Genomic DNA, 13,187 nt, shown 5'->3' with positions numbered 1-13,187 from the left:
TTGTTATATTTATAGAGGGAATATCCCGTTCAACATACGCTGGTTTAATGGGGTCCTGTATCGGGACTTAGTGTTAATAATAAAAATAGTATACATATACATTACACGCTACATTACAATTACTCAGTGTAGAGTAGAAATGGAAACCATAGATTGGTTTCACAGAGTTGGCGAGGGCAGTTTCAAATCAAGGGGGGTTGGAAATACATCAGTCAATTCCAACAGGGCCCAGCTCCCCCCCCCCCCCCCCCCCCCCACCACCACTCTGGCCGACACCCTGGAATAAAGATTTTTGGAAAATAAACTAGTAAATGCCCCACGACCGGGACAAACTAGTTGTTCAAATTTATACCCCCGGCTTGGGTAGTCTCTAGTTAGAGGTCAAACTGCAGAAACTGTTTAAACGCTCCACTCAATTAACGGATTTTGGGGGATTCGTTGTATGTTGCTAAGTGGATCAGCCTGACACTTGTTAAGTTCATTAACTCATGACCGCGGAAACATTACAGTTTTTCTTTATTGACTTAAATGATTCCGTCTACTTTTTCCTTAACTTACAGCAATCAAAGAGTATTACAAGACATATATCGCATATAACTGGACCTGTACTACTAGTACTATAGTACTAAAAGGTATCAGTACGTTGCCACAACTACAACTTTGTCCCTATCCTTCGCATTATGTTTTACGTAAATGGAAAAAGTATAGCTCCTTTTAACCTAGAATAAATGTAAATCACATTTGTATAACCGACTTGCATGCATAGCAATTTGATCTGATGATCATGGCATAGTTTTCTAAGCTATCTGAACTACGAAAATTCTACATACAGCTTACAAATTTGGCGTCTAAATTATTTTATCTCAATTACTAACACGAACCATTTGTCAAAAAACCACATATAATGGTAGTGTATTTAGTATTTACACACCGCACATATCACATAGTCTCATGGCGGTTTACAATTCTTCTGTGTGGTGACATCGGATGTCAGCGCTATCAGTCTATATTTGGCGCGACAAAAGAAATCAGAGATAGACGGATAGACCACCTGACCGTGGACTATGTCCCCTACACTTTTCGAACAGTGTGTGGGTTCTTTGATGTCCCATAAATTATTAGGAACAAGTGTTGTCAGACGGGAGCTACAGTTTATCGTCCTTATCCGAGAAGACTAGAAAGTGTAACCGTTTGCAGATGTCATTACAAAGGCAGCAGTTTCTCCTCAGTTATTTAACGACCCTGAGTGTTTGTCCGGCCAGGATTTGAACCTGCGACCTCCCGCACGGTAGTCCGATGCTCTCCCGACTGAACTAACCGGTCGGCGGGGCCCCTACATACAGCTTACAAATTAGTTACCTAAATTTTATCTTAATAGATTTTGTTTTGAAGGAATAACGCGATGACGGGTGTGGGTGTCAGACAGACACATACACTCTGTTTTTTTTTATAAGAACGTATAATTTTGGAGCTGACGCTGAACGTCCTTATATTTTTTTGCGATTTGAGCCTCAAAACGTTCTTAAGATGTTCTTAAATTACATGGTATACACAACACGTATTTCAGTAAATCAACGCGGACGTGACCAGGAAACCTGTCAAAGTGCATTACCTGCTGAGATATGGTATCAAAAACTGCTGATTATGACAAACCGAGATGTGTGTCACCATTGTTAATGTTATACAAAACATGCCCTTCAGTATTTTGGTTAATTTACATTTGTTGTCTTTATTTTATATACAGATTATCCAAATAAAAACGTTCTTAATCGACTCTCAGCCTGAGGAACGTTCTTAATACGTTCTTAATATTTTGGTTAATATCAGCCTCGACGTTCTTATAAAAAAGGTTCTTATAAAAAAAAAAAAAAAAACAGAGTGAATTAGGGCTCCTACATACAGCTTACAAATTAGGTCCCTAAATTTACTCTGAAAATGTTGCACTGTTTATGGCACTGATTGTTGGTTTCATAGTCAAACATTCAACGCTTCTTCTTCTCGCGTTGGAGCATAAGCTCAGTCTGATGTAACCACGTGTCAGCATCAGCTTGCCTAAAACCAAATCTAATATAACGAGTTGCATTGAATAGTTGGCCAATAAAAGCAAACCACAAATTTATACTCTATAAAAGAAATTTATACTATAGCAGATCAAACACAGACGAAAACAGCGAAATCAACCTCTCAAAATTCGAAGCAAATACCCTGGACACAATTCGCGAGCTGGCATCAAGCGCGGAAAAATAAAAGCCAATCGTGAGCAGTTCACAATTGGCTTAGTTTTGCTTCTCATTGGTTGAGAAAGTGGTGCGAGTCTTGCTGACTAACCATAAAACGTCATAAAGCAAAACCAAAGCTAACACGAAATTACGATCGACACTCTACTAAATACCATTCTAAGTAGCTCTAATACTATAATTGAGGTATATATAATTGATAGATTATTATTTTATTGTTGTTAGTATTACTACTATTGACTGCTTAAAGCAAAAACAAAGCTAATACGAATTATTAAATTCTCAGCCTCGGATATTGCATTTCTAGCGTTTTGATTGGTGCACTAAATCCTGGTTATCAGCTCATATAGTGACCGTAGTTTCACCTTATATGGAAAACGAATGCCCCAGGTGTCGCTAAGCTAATTTTTTTTTTCGGCGTGAAGCGAAAGTTTCTTCGGAATAATTTAGGAAAAAAAAAGAAAAGAAAGAACCAAACCAAACAATGCCATCTCAACATAACAACAATAAAAGCCACAAAGTTCGGTATGACACTATTTAATGGTACGTACATCTGAAGTTTCCATTAAAATCAGAAAAATTGCACGATTTTACGATTTAGATCACATATAAACAACAACAACAACAATAACAACCGGTTACCTTCAAAAAATTCAGGACGGCTTCCGCTTGCAAATCCTGGCGGTAAGAGGTTAAAACCGATCGAAGAAATTTTTCAAGAAGAGCTTAATGCCTGCCTTTATGTTTCTACGCATTTACGAGGACTCCAGTTACAAAAGTTCATCTATGAAATCCGCACGAGCGGCGGCCATAATGTTCGTTTCCGTCGCTCGGCACCACTCAGCAAAAACATTTACACAAACGTGCACAGCTCTTACGCTTCTCGATGAGCTTGAACTTTAAAAACTTGCACTGAATGCTTGTCTCAGTGAGGATGTACCTCGTACACTTGGACTTGCGTTAAGTGTTTTAAAACGTCTGCGAGGAATTCAGTTCAGCATAAAAAAACGGCCTCGATCCCTTCCTTCGCTCGGCACCACACACAAAAACGTTTTCTTAAATGTGCACAACTATTAGGCTTCTCGATGAGCTGGAACTTCAAAAGCAATTGAATGCTGGTCTCAGAAAGGTTGCAACCCGTACACTTGAACGTTTCTTGAATTTGAGAAGTACGGCTGTGTCCGACCTACTTCGCTTTCGATTTTTCATTCAACTCCGTTTGCAAAGAGCTGCGCGTGTCATGTGATCATTACGTTGTCACTTTGGTCGGAAGCTGCCTCAAGATCCGGTCGTTTTAATTTGAAAGAAATTTTCTCTTAAAAAAATTCAGTAAACTTCAACAGCAATACCCAAACGAGGAGAATTTAATAAGACAATTATTCCATTCGCGCTTGTTGGATATGAGATTGGTTATAGCCAACTCGGCGCTTCGCGCCTCGTTGGCTATTTACCATCTAATATCCAACGCGCGCTCATGGAATAATTATTAAATAACCATCGACACTCAACTAAATACCATCTAAGTAGCTCTAATACTATTAATGAGGTATATATAATTGAAAGATTATTATTTTATTGTTGTTAGTATTACTATTATTGACTGCTTAAAGCAAAACCAAAGCTTACACGAAATAACCATCGACACTCTACTAAATACCATTCTAAGTAACTCTAATACTGTTAATGAGGTAATTGATAGATTATTATTTTATTGCTGTTAGTAACAGTACTATTGACTGCTTAAAGCAAAACCAAAGCTAACACGAAATAACCATCAAAACTCTACTAAATACCATTCCAAGTAGCTCTTATACTATTAATGAGGTAATTGATAGATTATTATTTTATTGTTGTTATTATTACTACTACTGACTGCTTAAAGCAAAACCAAAGCTAACACGAAATTACCATCGACACTTCTTACTATTATTGAGGTTATTGATAGATTATTATTCTACTGTTGTTAGCATAACTACTATTGACTGACAATAGCAAAACTAAAGCTAACCCAAAATTAACATTGACGCTCAACTAAATACTATTCTGAGTAGCTCTAATACTATTATGGAGGTAATTGATAGATTATTATTCTATTGTTACTAGTGTAGCTACTATTGACTCCTTATTAAACGTTGTCCACGGCTTTACGAGTATTTTTATAAATTATCTTATTCTTACCCAATAAGTTAAAACATAATAAAACTATCGCTATTAATGGTTTCTAACAGCAATTTTAAAACAATTACAACTTTGAGAATGATGTATTATTCTAGAAAGTGACGCAGACATACTCGGAAAAAAGAAATCCGAGTGCTCCTATCAGGAGTCGAACCTAAGACCTTCCGATTACGCGTGGTATATGAAAGAAATGTGATGGTATATACCATCACATTTCTTTCATATATCACACGTTCGACATTCAAATCCTAGCAGTATGCAGGATGTTTGTCCCATGAACCTAGTTTAATGGCCTTAGCTCCCACGAGTCTCCTGTAGCTCAATGGTAGAGCATCGCAACTAGTAATCGGAAGGTTTTAGGTTCGACTCCTGATAGGAGCACTCGGATTTCTTTTTTCGGAGTATGCCTGCGTCACTTTCTAGAATTACAATAATACATCATTCTCATTCATTCACCAGGCTGGAAATATACCATCAGGTTTCTTTCAATTACAACTTTGTTTCCAGCCCTGTTTCCTGTTCAACTGTCTTGCTGGTTCTTTCAGCTGCGCTACTGTAGCATGGCTCACGTTCATCGAGTTGATTAAATTCGTAATAAGGAGCGTCGACCGTCATCATTTTTTCAAACGTTGATATCAGTTGTGCAAACGTTGGACGCTCGTCTGGATCGTGTTCCCAACAGTCCATCATTAACTGGTATCTGTTGAAATAAAATAAATCGTATATTTCGGTCACAGATAGAAAATTCGGTAGAATGATAAACTAAATATTTTTGAATAGATTGTATATAATGTTGGGAGGCCAAACACGGCCCCTATTGGTCGATATTTTGTTTCTTTGACCTTCACAGTTTAGCTCTCACGAATCATGTATTTTAATGACTTTCCCTTTCTATATGAAATAATTTGTGGGTTTTTTAAAATATTTTTCTCAGCAATGGCTTGTTTTCTATAAGATGTCATTTGCTCATTATGATGTTTTTAGAATTAGGTACAGACGGGCGATACTCTGTCACGAATGGAAGTATTCGTTTGTGTGATTTCGGCTAACAAATAACAAATGGAAGAGTAGGACTAAATCAAGAAGAACGTTACGCCCAACAGAAAAACTGTTATGATCAATGGCCAACCAACATAGAAAACCCCCTGGGTAAAATCCCCCATCTTTTCTTCAGCAACTGACCACCAATAGTCGGCTGTTCTAACGGTCAGGCGACCAGATTGAGTGAACACCTTTTTTTCCTTCAGGAACTGATCACCAATACCCGGCTGTACTAACGATCAACTAAACTCCTCTTGTTTCCTTCAGCAACGGACCAGAAATACGCGGCTGTACTCATGAACAATTATTTGTTGAACAAAAAAGTTGTGAACATATTCATTAGGTTGTTTTATGAGCTGGGTTCATTGCATATTTTTTTCTCTTTTGGTGACCTGTCTAGAGAATCACAAATCATTCCTGGAGTCTCATTTGAGGACATTATGTGTTCAACTTTACACTTTCCAAGATTTTTCGTTAATTCATTTCTACAGAAGATTGAAGATTCAGCTGTAAATTACTTACATCTCATTATTACACGTCTTGGGCTTCTCCATGCGATATCCTCCCTTCAGAACATGGCACATCTGCCCGTTGCGTATTCCCGGATATGGGATACCACCTAAGATGTCAGATCGAAGAGGAATTGTGAGACTTCAAAGAAATGTTAAACAATGGCAGCGTAATTGTTGTATTTGCACGATTTAATTGCAGGAATAATAGAGCAGAGTTTTGGCTTTAAATTTACGGGACAATGAAAATAAGAAAGATTCAATATTAGTAAAACAAGAAATTAAACAGCAATAAGACACAAAAACAGTATCTTACCCATAGTAGCCAGTTCCCACAGAACTACTCCAAAAGACCATCTAAAACGAGAGGTATTAAGAAACTAATTAATTAATTGTTTGTCTCTAGTCTACTTACAACCAGTGTCCAAGTTGTTTTTTAACTAGAGTGATTAAGTGTTTCTCTCCTTGGATTAACAGCTAATAGTAAGTTATGGATCAGAGGGTTAGTTTGTAAAGAAACTACGGTGTTGTGGAAGTGGGAAATAGAAACGAATATTTGGTTAATCAATCAAATCTGATAACTAAAGGCAAATCTGCCACCGTAAAGAAATGCGAGTGCTGACGTTTCGTTTCTTTTTTTTTATTTTTATTTTTCACAGATACACGATTAGGGTAGGAATAAATTGCAGGTAGATTTATCTTTTTAGCTCCAACTAATTCGCGAGTTTAGGTGATTTTAGAGTTCCTGACACAATTCACCTCCAAGAAGATCGACAGTGGCGACTTTTATAACTATGGACGTTCGGGTAAGAAGGTCACTGACGGTAGTCAGAGGTTGAATAATTCCGTTTTGACGCAATCTGATCATGACAGTCCTTGGAAAGAGGCCGCATCGTCTGTACTTAATTATCTAATGCTGATAAGAACCAAACCGACAACAAGTGGTTTAATAGGTGCGCTCTGATTGGCTAATCAAATTTCGGATGCAAGTATTTGCCATCCTTTCACCTCTTCTCAGCACTCTCCTTGCTTTTACGCTTTTTTGTCCTTGATTCCAGAAACGCGTTGGTGTATAAAAATACAGTTGTGAACTTAGTGAATATTAGTGGACATTTACTTCGACGTTTTGTGAGGTAAAAAGTCCACAATTAGCCGCCTCCATTTGGATGGATCATCGTAGGATATTCCGAGATTGCAGATCAACCAAATTGCTTAAAATTCCAAGGTGGTCATGTTACTAAATATTTTAATGCCATAGGCGATAAGTTCGAGTGATGCATTAGAAAAGAAACAAATAATTTTAACTTTACTCTTAGGAGTATCTGCCGCTCTCATGCGCCTTACGCGGCACATAGTCGTCAAATTCTCTGATTTACACAAATTCTCTGATTTACACTACATATTCACTCTCTCCTTGTCTTTTTGTGGGTGTGGCCGTCCGCTTAGTCGCTCAGATTTTAATTTAATATTCTAGCATTCGCTCGTGCATTCGGTTTTTCGCTCTTCTCGTTCTTTCCTGTGTAAATTTGATTCATTGTTTGATCGTCGACTCGTTAATTCGGCTGTGTTCTCGCTCTCCTGGTCGTTAGTTCATTCGTTTTCCGTTTTCGTGTTCATTTGGACATTTTGTTTATCCGGCTTGCTGTGCAATTCAACGGCCTGTAAGATGATTATAACTATGGTAACCATAATTCAACCAAACAAAATTAAAGGCTCTATCATAAATTAGGAGCAAATATCCTTATGTTTTTAAAACTGCGCACTTAAGAGAGAAGTTAAAGTAAGTATATAGTAATATGCTTTAAATGATCGATTCGTGTGATATCTTTTTTACAAACTTACACATCACTCTTAGCGGAGTATATGCCGCTCTCTAGTGCCTCAGGTGCAGTCCATTTGATGGGCAGTTTCCTTGTGTGCTGCACCTCATAGATCTCTTCATCACTCGTGTGGCGGAGCAAACCGAAATCAGAAATCTTCACCTTTCTGTCTTCACCAACAAGGACATTACGGGCTGCTAAATCACGATGAACAAGTCCTCTGCTGGCCAAGTAATCCTATCGGAAAGAAAATAGGAATGAATTTTAATATGGTAAATAACATATTCTTTGGACAAAGCAGCCTTCAAAAGGAATATCTCATAACAAATTTAGGCCTCGGTTCACACTCCTTACCTCCAGACGCAGTAGCTAGTGCTTTACAGTCACTCGCAAGTTATGCAGCTTGGGATTTTAACAATGTTAATGCTTTTTGCTTATTTTACACGGTGCATAAGGTCTCAGTGCGACATGAAGCACGATGTGCGGCAACTAAATGGATAAAAATTATTTTACTCCTGGGATGCCTGTATTGAACTAGATCCTTTTGTGACGGAATTTTTTAAGCTTGGCAGGAAAAAATTTTATTTGGGGAGCGGGATAGATACTATTTCGATGAGAGTTTGTGCCTTGTCAAAAATCTGTTATTTTGAAAGACCTACTCTGTATATGGAGTAAGTTAAAAATGCCGTGGACACAAAGCTTTTTTGATAGCTCTGGAATGTAAAAAAATTCTAAACTTGTTTTCTGAGGTTACGAAAGGAAAAAAGAAAAAAAAAATCAGTGATCTAAAATAAGGGTTACATAGCCAGAAGAAATGAGACCGGAAGATTATGGACGGCTGGTAAAAGTGATGGTAAAATGGCCTTGTGAACAATGTGAAAGCTAACTACGAAGCTATGCCTAGTATAAATCACCATTTTTGGTAGTTTACAACATGAATACAAACGAGAAGAAACAAGAAGTAAGTCATGTCATACATAGACTATTTTTCCGTCCTCTTCCATCATCCACATCGTACGAAAGCTAACAGGTACCATATAGGAGAAGAGGGAATAAAAGGTTCTTAGTAAGTTTCCTCTTCTTACACCTCTGATTGCAATTTTTAGAGCTGTTCACTTACCATTCCCTGAGCTATTTGCCACGCAAAACAAAGAAAATCCTTTGAGGAAATGGTATCATCGTCATCGTTGGAGGGTGTTTCATTCTCTTGCTGGATGGTGATCCTCACCTCTGCAATTCCTTCGTTGGCGGCTGTCAAACCTTTCTCCGCAGCCTCATCTTCTTTTTGGTTTATTGGAGTTGGAAGCGGTTTTCTTTTCGGAACACGGCCAAATGCGACCAGAGGTACATCCAAAGTTGACACAACCTCTTCCTTCCGCTTTTTGTGCGATCCAAATTGCTGAGTCTTGTCGCTTAGCGATAACTCTGTTTCTTCCAAAACGTTGGAAGGTTGACATTCAGCTGTGAATGCAAGGCTGACTGGGGTTACGTCATTCTCTTCATCGACCTTTGCTTTTTCTTCTTTGTCTTTTTCGTCTTCCTCCGTGTTGTATTCTTTTCTTTCCTCGTCTGTCGCATTTTCTCCTGGGGCATCTTCCTTGGTTAGGATTTCAGAAGATATTTTGGAGTTTCCGTCATCATTGCTATCAGCCTCCTCACTTGAACATGGTGCCAACTCTTCAAAGATGTTAACGTCAACAGGGTTTCTCCTCTTAAGCTGTCAAATTAAAAAAAAGAAAACATTTAACGCTTATTGAGGAGATGTTGCTAGTGAAAAAAAAATGATACCAGCAGAACTGAAAACGCCGGATCTCATTTATTCTGGGCCGGAATAATTTAAAAGTATTATTAATGTACACTTATTAATCTACAAGTTATTATATAACACCGCAAAAGTATGAATAACCGTGCACAAAAACAATATTTTAAGAGTGGCTCCCCTATTCATGTTTTTATTCATTCATACACTCCTAGACTTCCAGGCACAAAAACCTTTTAGCAACAGCTTTCCTGAAGTTTCATTTTAATAAAATCATCCGGACAAGCAGAACTATCAATATGATTTGAATCTTACCTGATGCCTTTTGTTCCTAAGCCACTGGAGGAGATCCCCGTGTGGCATATACTCCAGTATTAACATGATTGGCTCTGATCTTTCCCAATAGCCGAGCATGCTCACAACATTCCGATGAAAACCAATTTCTTTCATGACGTCAATTTCCTGAAGAAACTCCTTTTTTCCTTTTAAGCCGGCTCTTTCTGAACGAAAAAAGAAAAAAAAAAAGTCACCAACGCCACCAGGATGGACAAGGAAGTTTTTCAAGTAATTCATCGCGACATAAAATTAGAAGGCGACTTTAACGTTAAACATATATATCCCAATTGATCGGCATAAAATTAAGGTGGCTGTGACAAATTGAATGTTTACGCGTGCTATCAGTTTCAGTTGCTGAGGTGAGTCAGCACTTGCGTAAGTGTGAAGAAATCAAACATGGCTCCAATGGTTTGTTTCTTATGGGTTGAGTAATTATATATTCACCCTTATAGCATGGAGTGTGTTGCATATAAATGTATTTATTAAATCATTGTGCAAGGGAAACTGACCTTGCACAAACCACAGCTTTATTTGCGTGTTAATCATCTTTGCTGCGAAAACTTACTTTCGCACGCAGAAAGACCGCGTAGTACCTTTTTGCCAGTACCATAGAGCGTAAAAACTCCATCCGAAATTGAAGTCCGGTTTGACTTTTTAGTGGAAAGTTAACTGGGATGCGAAATTTTGAAAAAGGACTTGACAATGTTTTGAAAAGCTTTACAAATACATTTGCTCACGTCCGATACCGAAAGAAAGAAAGCTTAAAATGTACTGAACAAAATCTCACAGGATCCGCGGAAAAATTTGCGCAAAAATCAGGCGCTTCTTGGCAAGGGTGAACAATACAGCTTAAACAATTCAAGGTAAAAAAGAAGGACAATATTTATTTGGAAATAAAAAATATATTTAATTATTAGTTCTGAGACTTGGTTTAATGTGACTAAGGTTTTTTTTTTTAATGTTCTTATCATTTTCTAATGCGGACGGAAGCTAAAAAGCCTTTTCCAATGTAGTTGAAAGGTTTGAAAAAAAAATTGTAATCCAGTAGCACTACACCTGCCATTTGAAAAGTTTTGATCAAACTTAAGACAGAATTGGAGCCTATAATGTTAAACTAAAAGAGGTGAATGACATCTTACTACGCCTTAGAAACAAGAAACAATCAGGGTATGGTACGTGGGTTGACTCCTTGAAATGAGTGAAATTAGAGGATAACTTGAAAAATGATGATGATGATGATGATGATGATGATGATGATGATGATGATGATGATGATGATGATGATTAAATCTGTTAGTGAATTACTAGAACGTAACTTATGAAATTTCTATTTCGAGAATCACCGTTTGCAGGTGTTTCATGGTCATGACCGATTTAGGCCATTCCTGAATTTCTCCCAGACTTAACCATCTTTCTTCTCGCCTTGCAACAAAAATCTAAGTTTGTCAACTTAGATGACATCACTTTAAAAAAAGTATTTGCAAAGTAAAACTTCATAAAACTTTGTTATTCAGTTTGTGGACCCCGGACCCCGATCAAGCACGTGCACGTCACACCATTCGATAACGTCATTCACTTTTCTCTCCTTGAAAAGATCATGCACAAGGGCCAATCACGTAATGCGTATAAGTTTTATAGTTCCCACGCATAATTTAAAATTAATCTAAAGGGTTTCGTGCTACGTGTTGACAATTGGTAAGGCCCAATTAGAGCCAACGTTTCTATTTTAAAAGTTTGATTAAGCTCTTGGCAATTTCCATGGCGATATGACTATATTTTAAACAGTCTCAAAAAATGACATTAGTTTCTTCGCTCAAAATTCTGTCCTAGGAATTTCAAGAAATCTTGCGGGGAAAATACTTAAGAAAACAAGTAAAAAAAAAACATAAAACAACCTGTCAAAGAGAAGTTAAGAAGAAATTACACAAGTATCAGCAAACAACAACAACAACAACAAAATTTCAATTTACTTAAAAGCGTAGTTAATTAATAAACACATCACCATGGAAACGACCAGTATCTCAAACAGAACATGGAAAACAAAACGCCAAGTGTGAGAAATATGTATAATTCAACAAAGAAAATTTTTAGTATTTCAGAAACCTAGAAAAAAAGGAAAGAAATTGACCATGGTTTTAAAAATATTTATAAAAATATCTGTTAAAATTTGTTATATACCCTAATTTTCAGCTCACAAAAAAAAAACCCAGTTTTTAATAGCCATATTTCCAAGGAAATGGACTATCTCAACGAAAGCGCCAATAAATAAATAAGTAAGCATGGACCAAATGTATCTCAATTTTCGATTCGCTCTGAACAGCTTTATCGTTCAACTACTGGAAACGTGGTAAAGCTAACCAATGACAATGCTTCTTGACAATAGATCCCGAAATTTTTGGTAAACGGACCACTAATACTAATGTATTTAGACAATATAACTCTAGCTATTTTTTTAAAACTACTTTGATTTTCGCAACGTTCTGTAAACGGTCCGAAATAGACAATCACAGACAGAGGCAACTGTTTTCCAAGACGTTCGCAAGTTTAACTAGTGTCAAATTTACTTACAGATGTAAATTCTATATACTTTAACGTAATGTTTATTTTGCCAACAACTTCAGAATCCTTTGTGTTAAAAAAGTGTTGATTGGTTAACATTTTCACTTGTAATGTGGCTCAAATAGTTGTACTGTAAAGAAATAATGATGCACATGGTTGATATAAAACTGAAAAATAAGGTGATAGTAATCGATACAGGGGTACTGAAACACTGTGATCAGCCACCTGAAATGGTCATAGAGAGTTTGGGTGTTTTACCTAATAATTTGCGACATTCAAAGGAATCAGGCAATTGTGTTTCTGGATAAAACTTTGACGAACAAGGAATCTGTTTTCGAGTTGCTTACAACTGGCTCAATTGTATCCCCTTAGATTTGGATGTGACGCAGTTAACAAAAAAAGATAGAGAAGCCAAAGCCTTTAAAATAAAAAAATCTAAATTATACGTGAGTAATTTCCTTACCAAGAAGAACTTTTATGGCTACCAGTCGTCCTTCACTAGTGTCTACTCTCAGCTCCCTGGGCTTTAAAAATACTTCACGTTTGGGTAATTCCTTCAGTACTCCTTTATGAACTTTACCGTACGCACCTCGACCAAGCTCTTCCCTGAAGGTTACTCGCTCGGGAAGGACTTCCCGTAGCAAATATGGAATGATGTCGGACTTGGATCTTAGAAGATATAATGTGATTAATTTAAATATCTGTTAACTACTATAAAGAATTTGTAACGAAAGAAAACGTAAAGCTT

The 13,187-nt window shown here is 37.2% G+C and overlaps 1 protein-coding gene across 1 annotated transcript in view; it reads right to left on the bottom strand.

Annotated features, from left to right (window-relative positions):
- Positions 1-4,904: 4,904 nt before the first annotated feature.
- LOC146476760 (uncharacterized) overlaps positions 4,905-13,187 on the bottom strand; it is a gene marked incomplete at its 5' end in the record, with an annotated part of 220,663 nt that continues 212,380 nt past the window's right edge. Inside the window, 7 exons of the mRNA XM_085113862.1 lie at positions 4,905-5,115; positions 5,979-6,075; positions 6,282-6,322; positions 7,808-8,022; positions 8,906-9,502; positions 9,860-10,044; positions 12,903-13,108. Of these exons, the coding sequence (XP_084969988.1) occupies positions 4,905-5,115; positions 5,979-6,075; positions 6,282-6,322; positions 7,808-8,022; positions 8,906-9,502; positions 9,860-10,044; positions 12,903-13,108 (1,552 nt within the window). The remainder of the gene's footprint in view (positions 5,116-5,978; positions 6,076-6,281; positions 6,323-7,807; positions 8,023-8,905; positions 9,503-9,859; positions 10,045-12,902; positions 13,109-13,187) is intronic.

The sequence above is a fragment of the Pavona decussata genome, unplaced genomic scaffold, assembly GCF_977016875.1.
Source record: "Pavona decussata unplaced genomic scaffold, jaPavDecu1.1 SCAFFOLD_72, whole genome shotgun sequence".
Taxonomy (NCBI): Eukaryota; Metazoa; Cnidaria; class Anthozoa; order Scleractinia; family Agariciidae; genus Pavona; species Pavona decussata.
The sequence above is the reverse complement of the archived record's forward strand: the minus strand, read 5'-3'. Positions and strand labels throughout refer to the sequence as shown.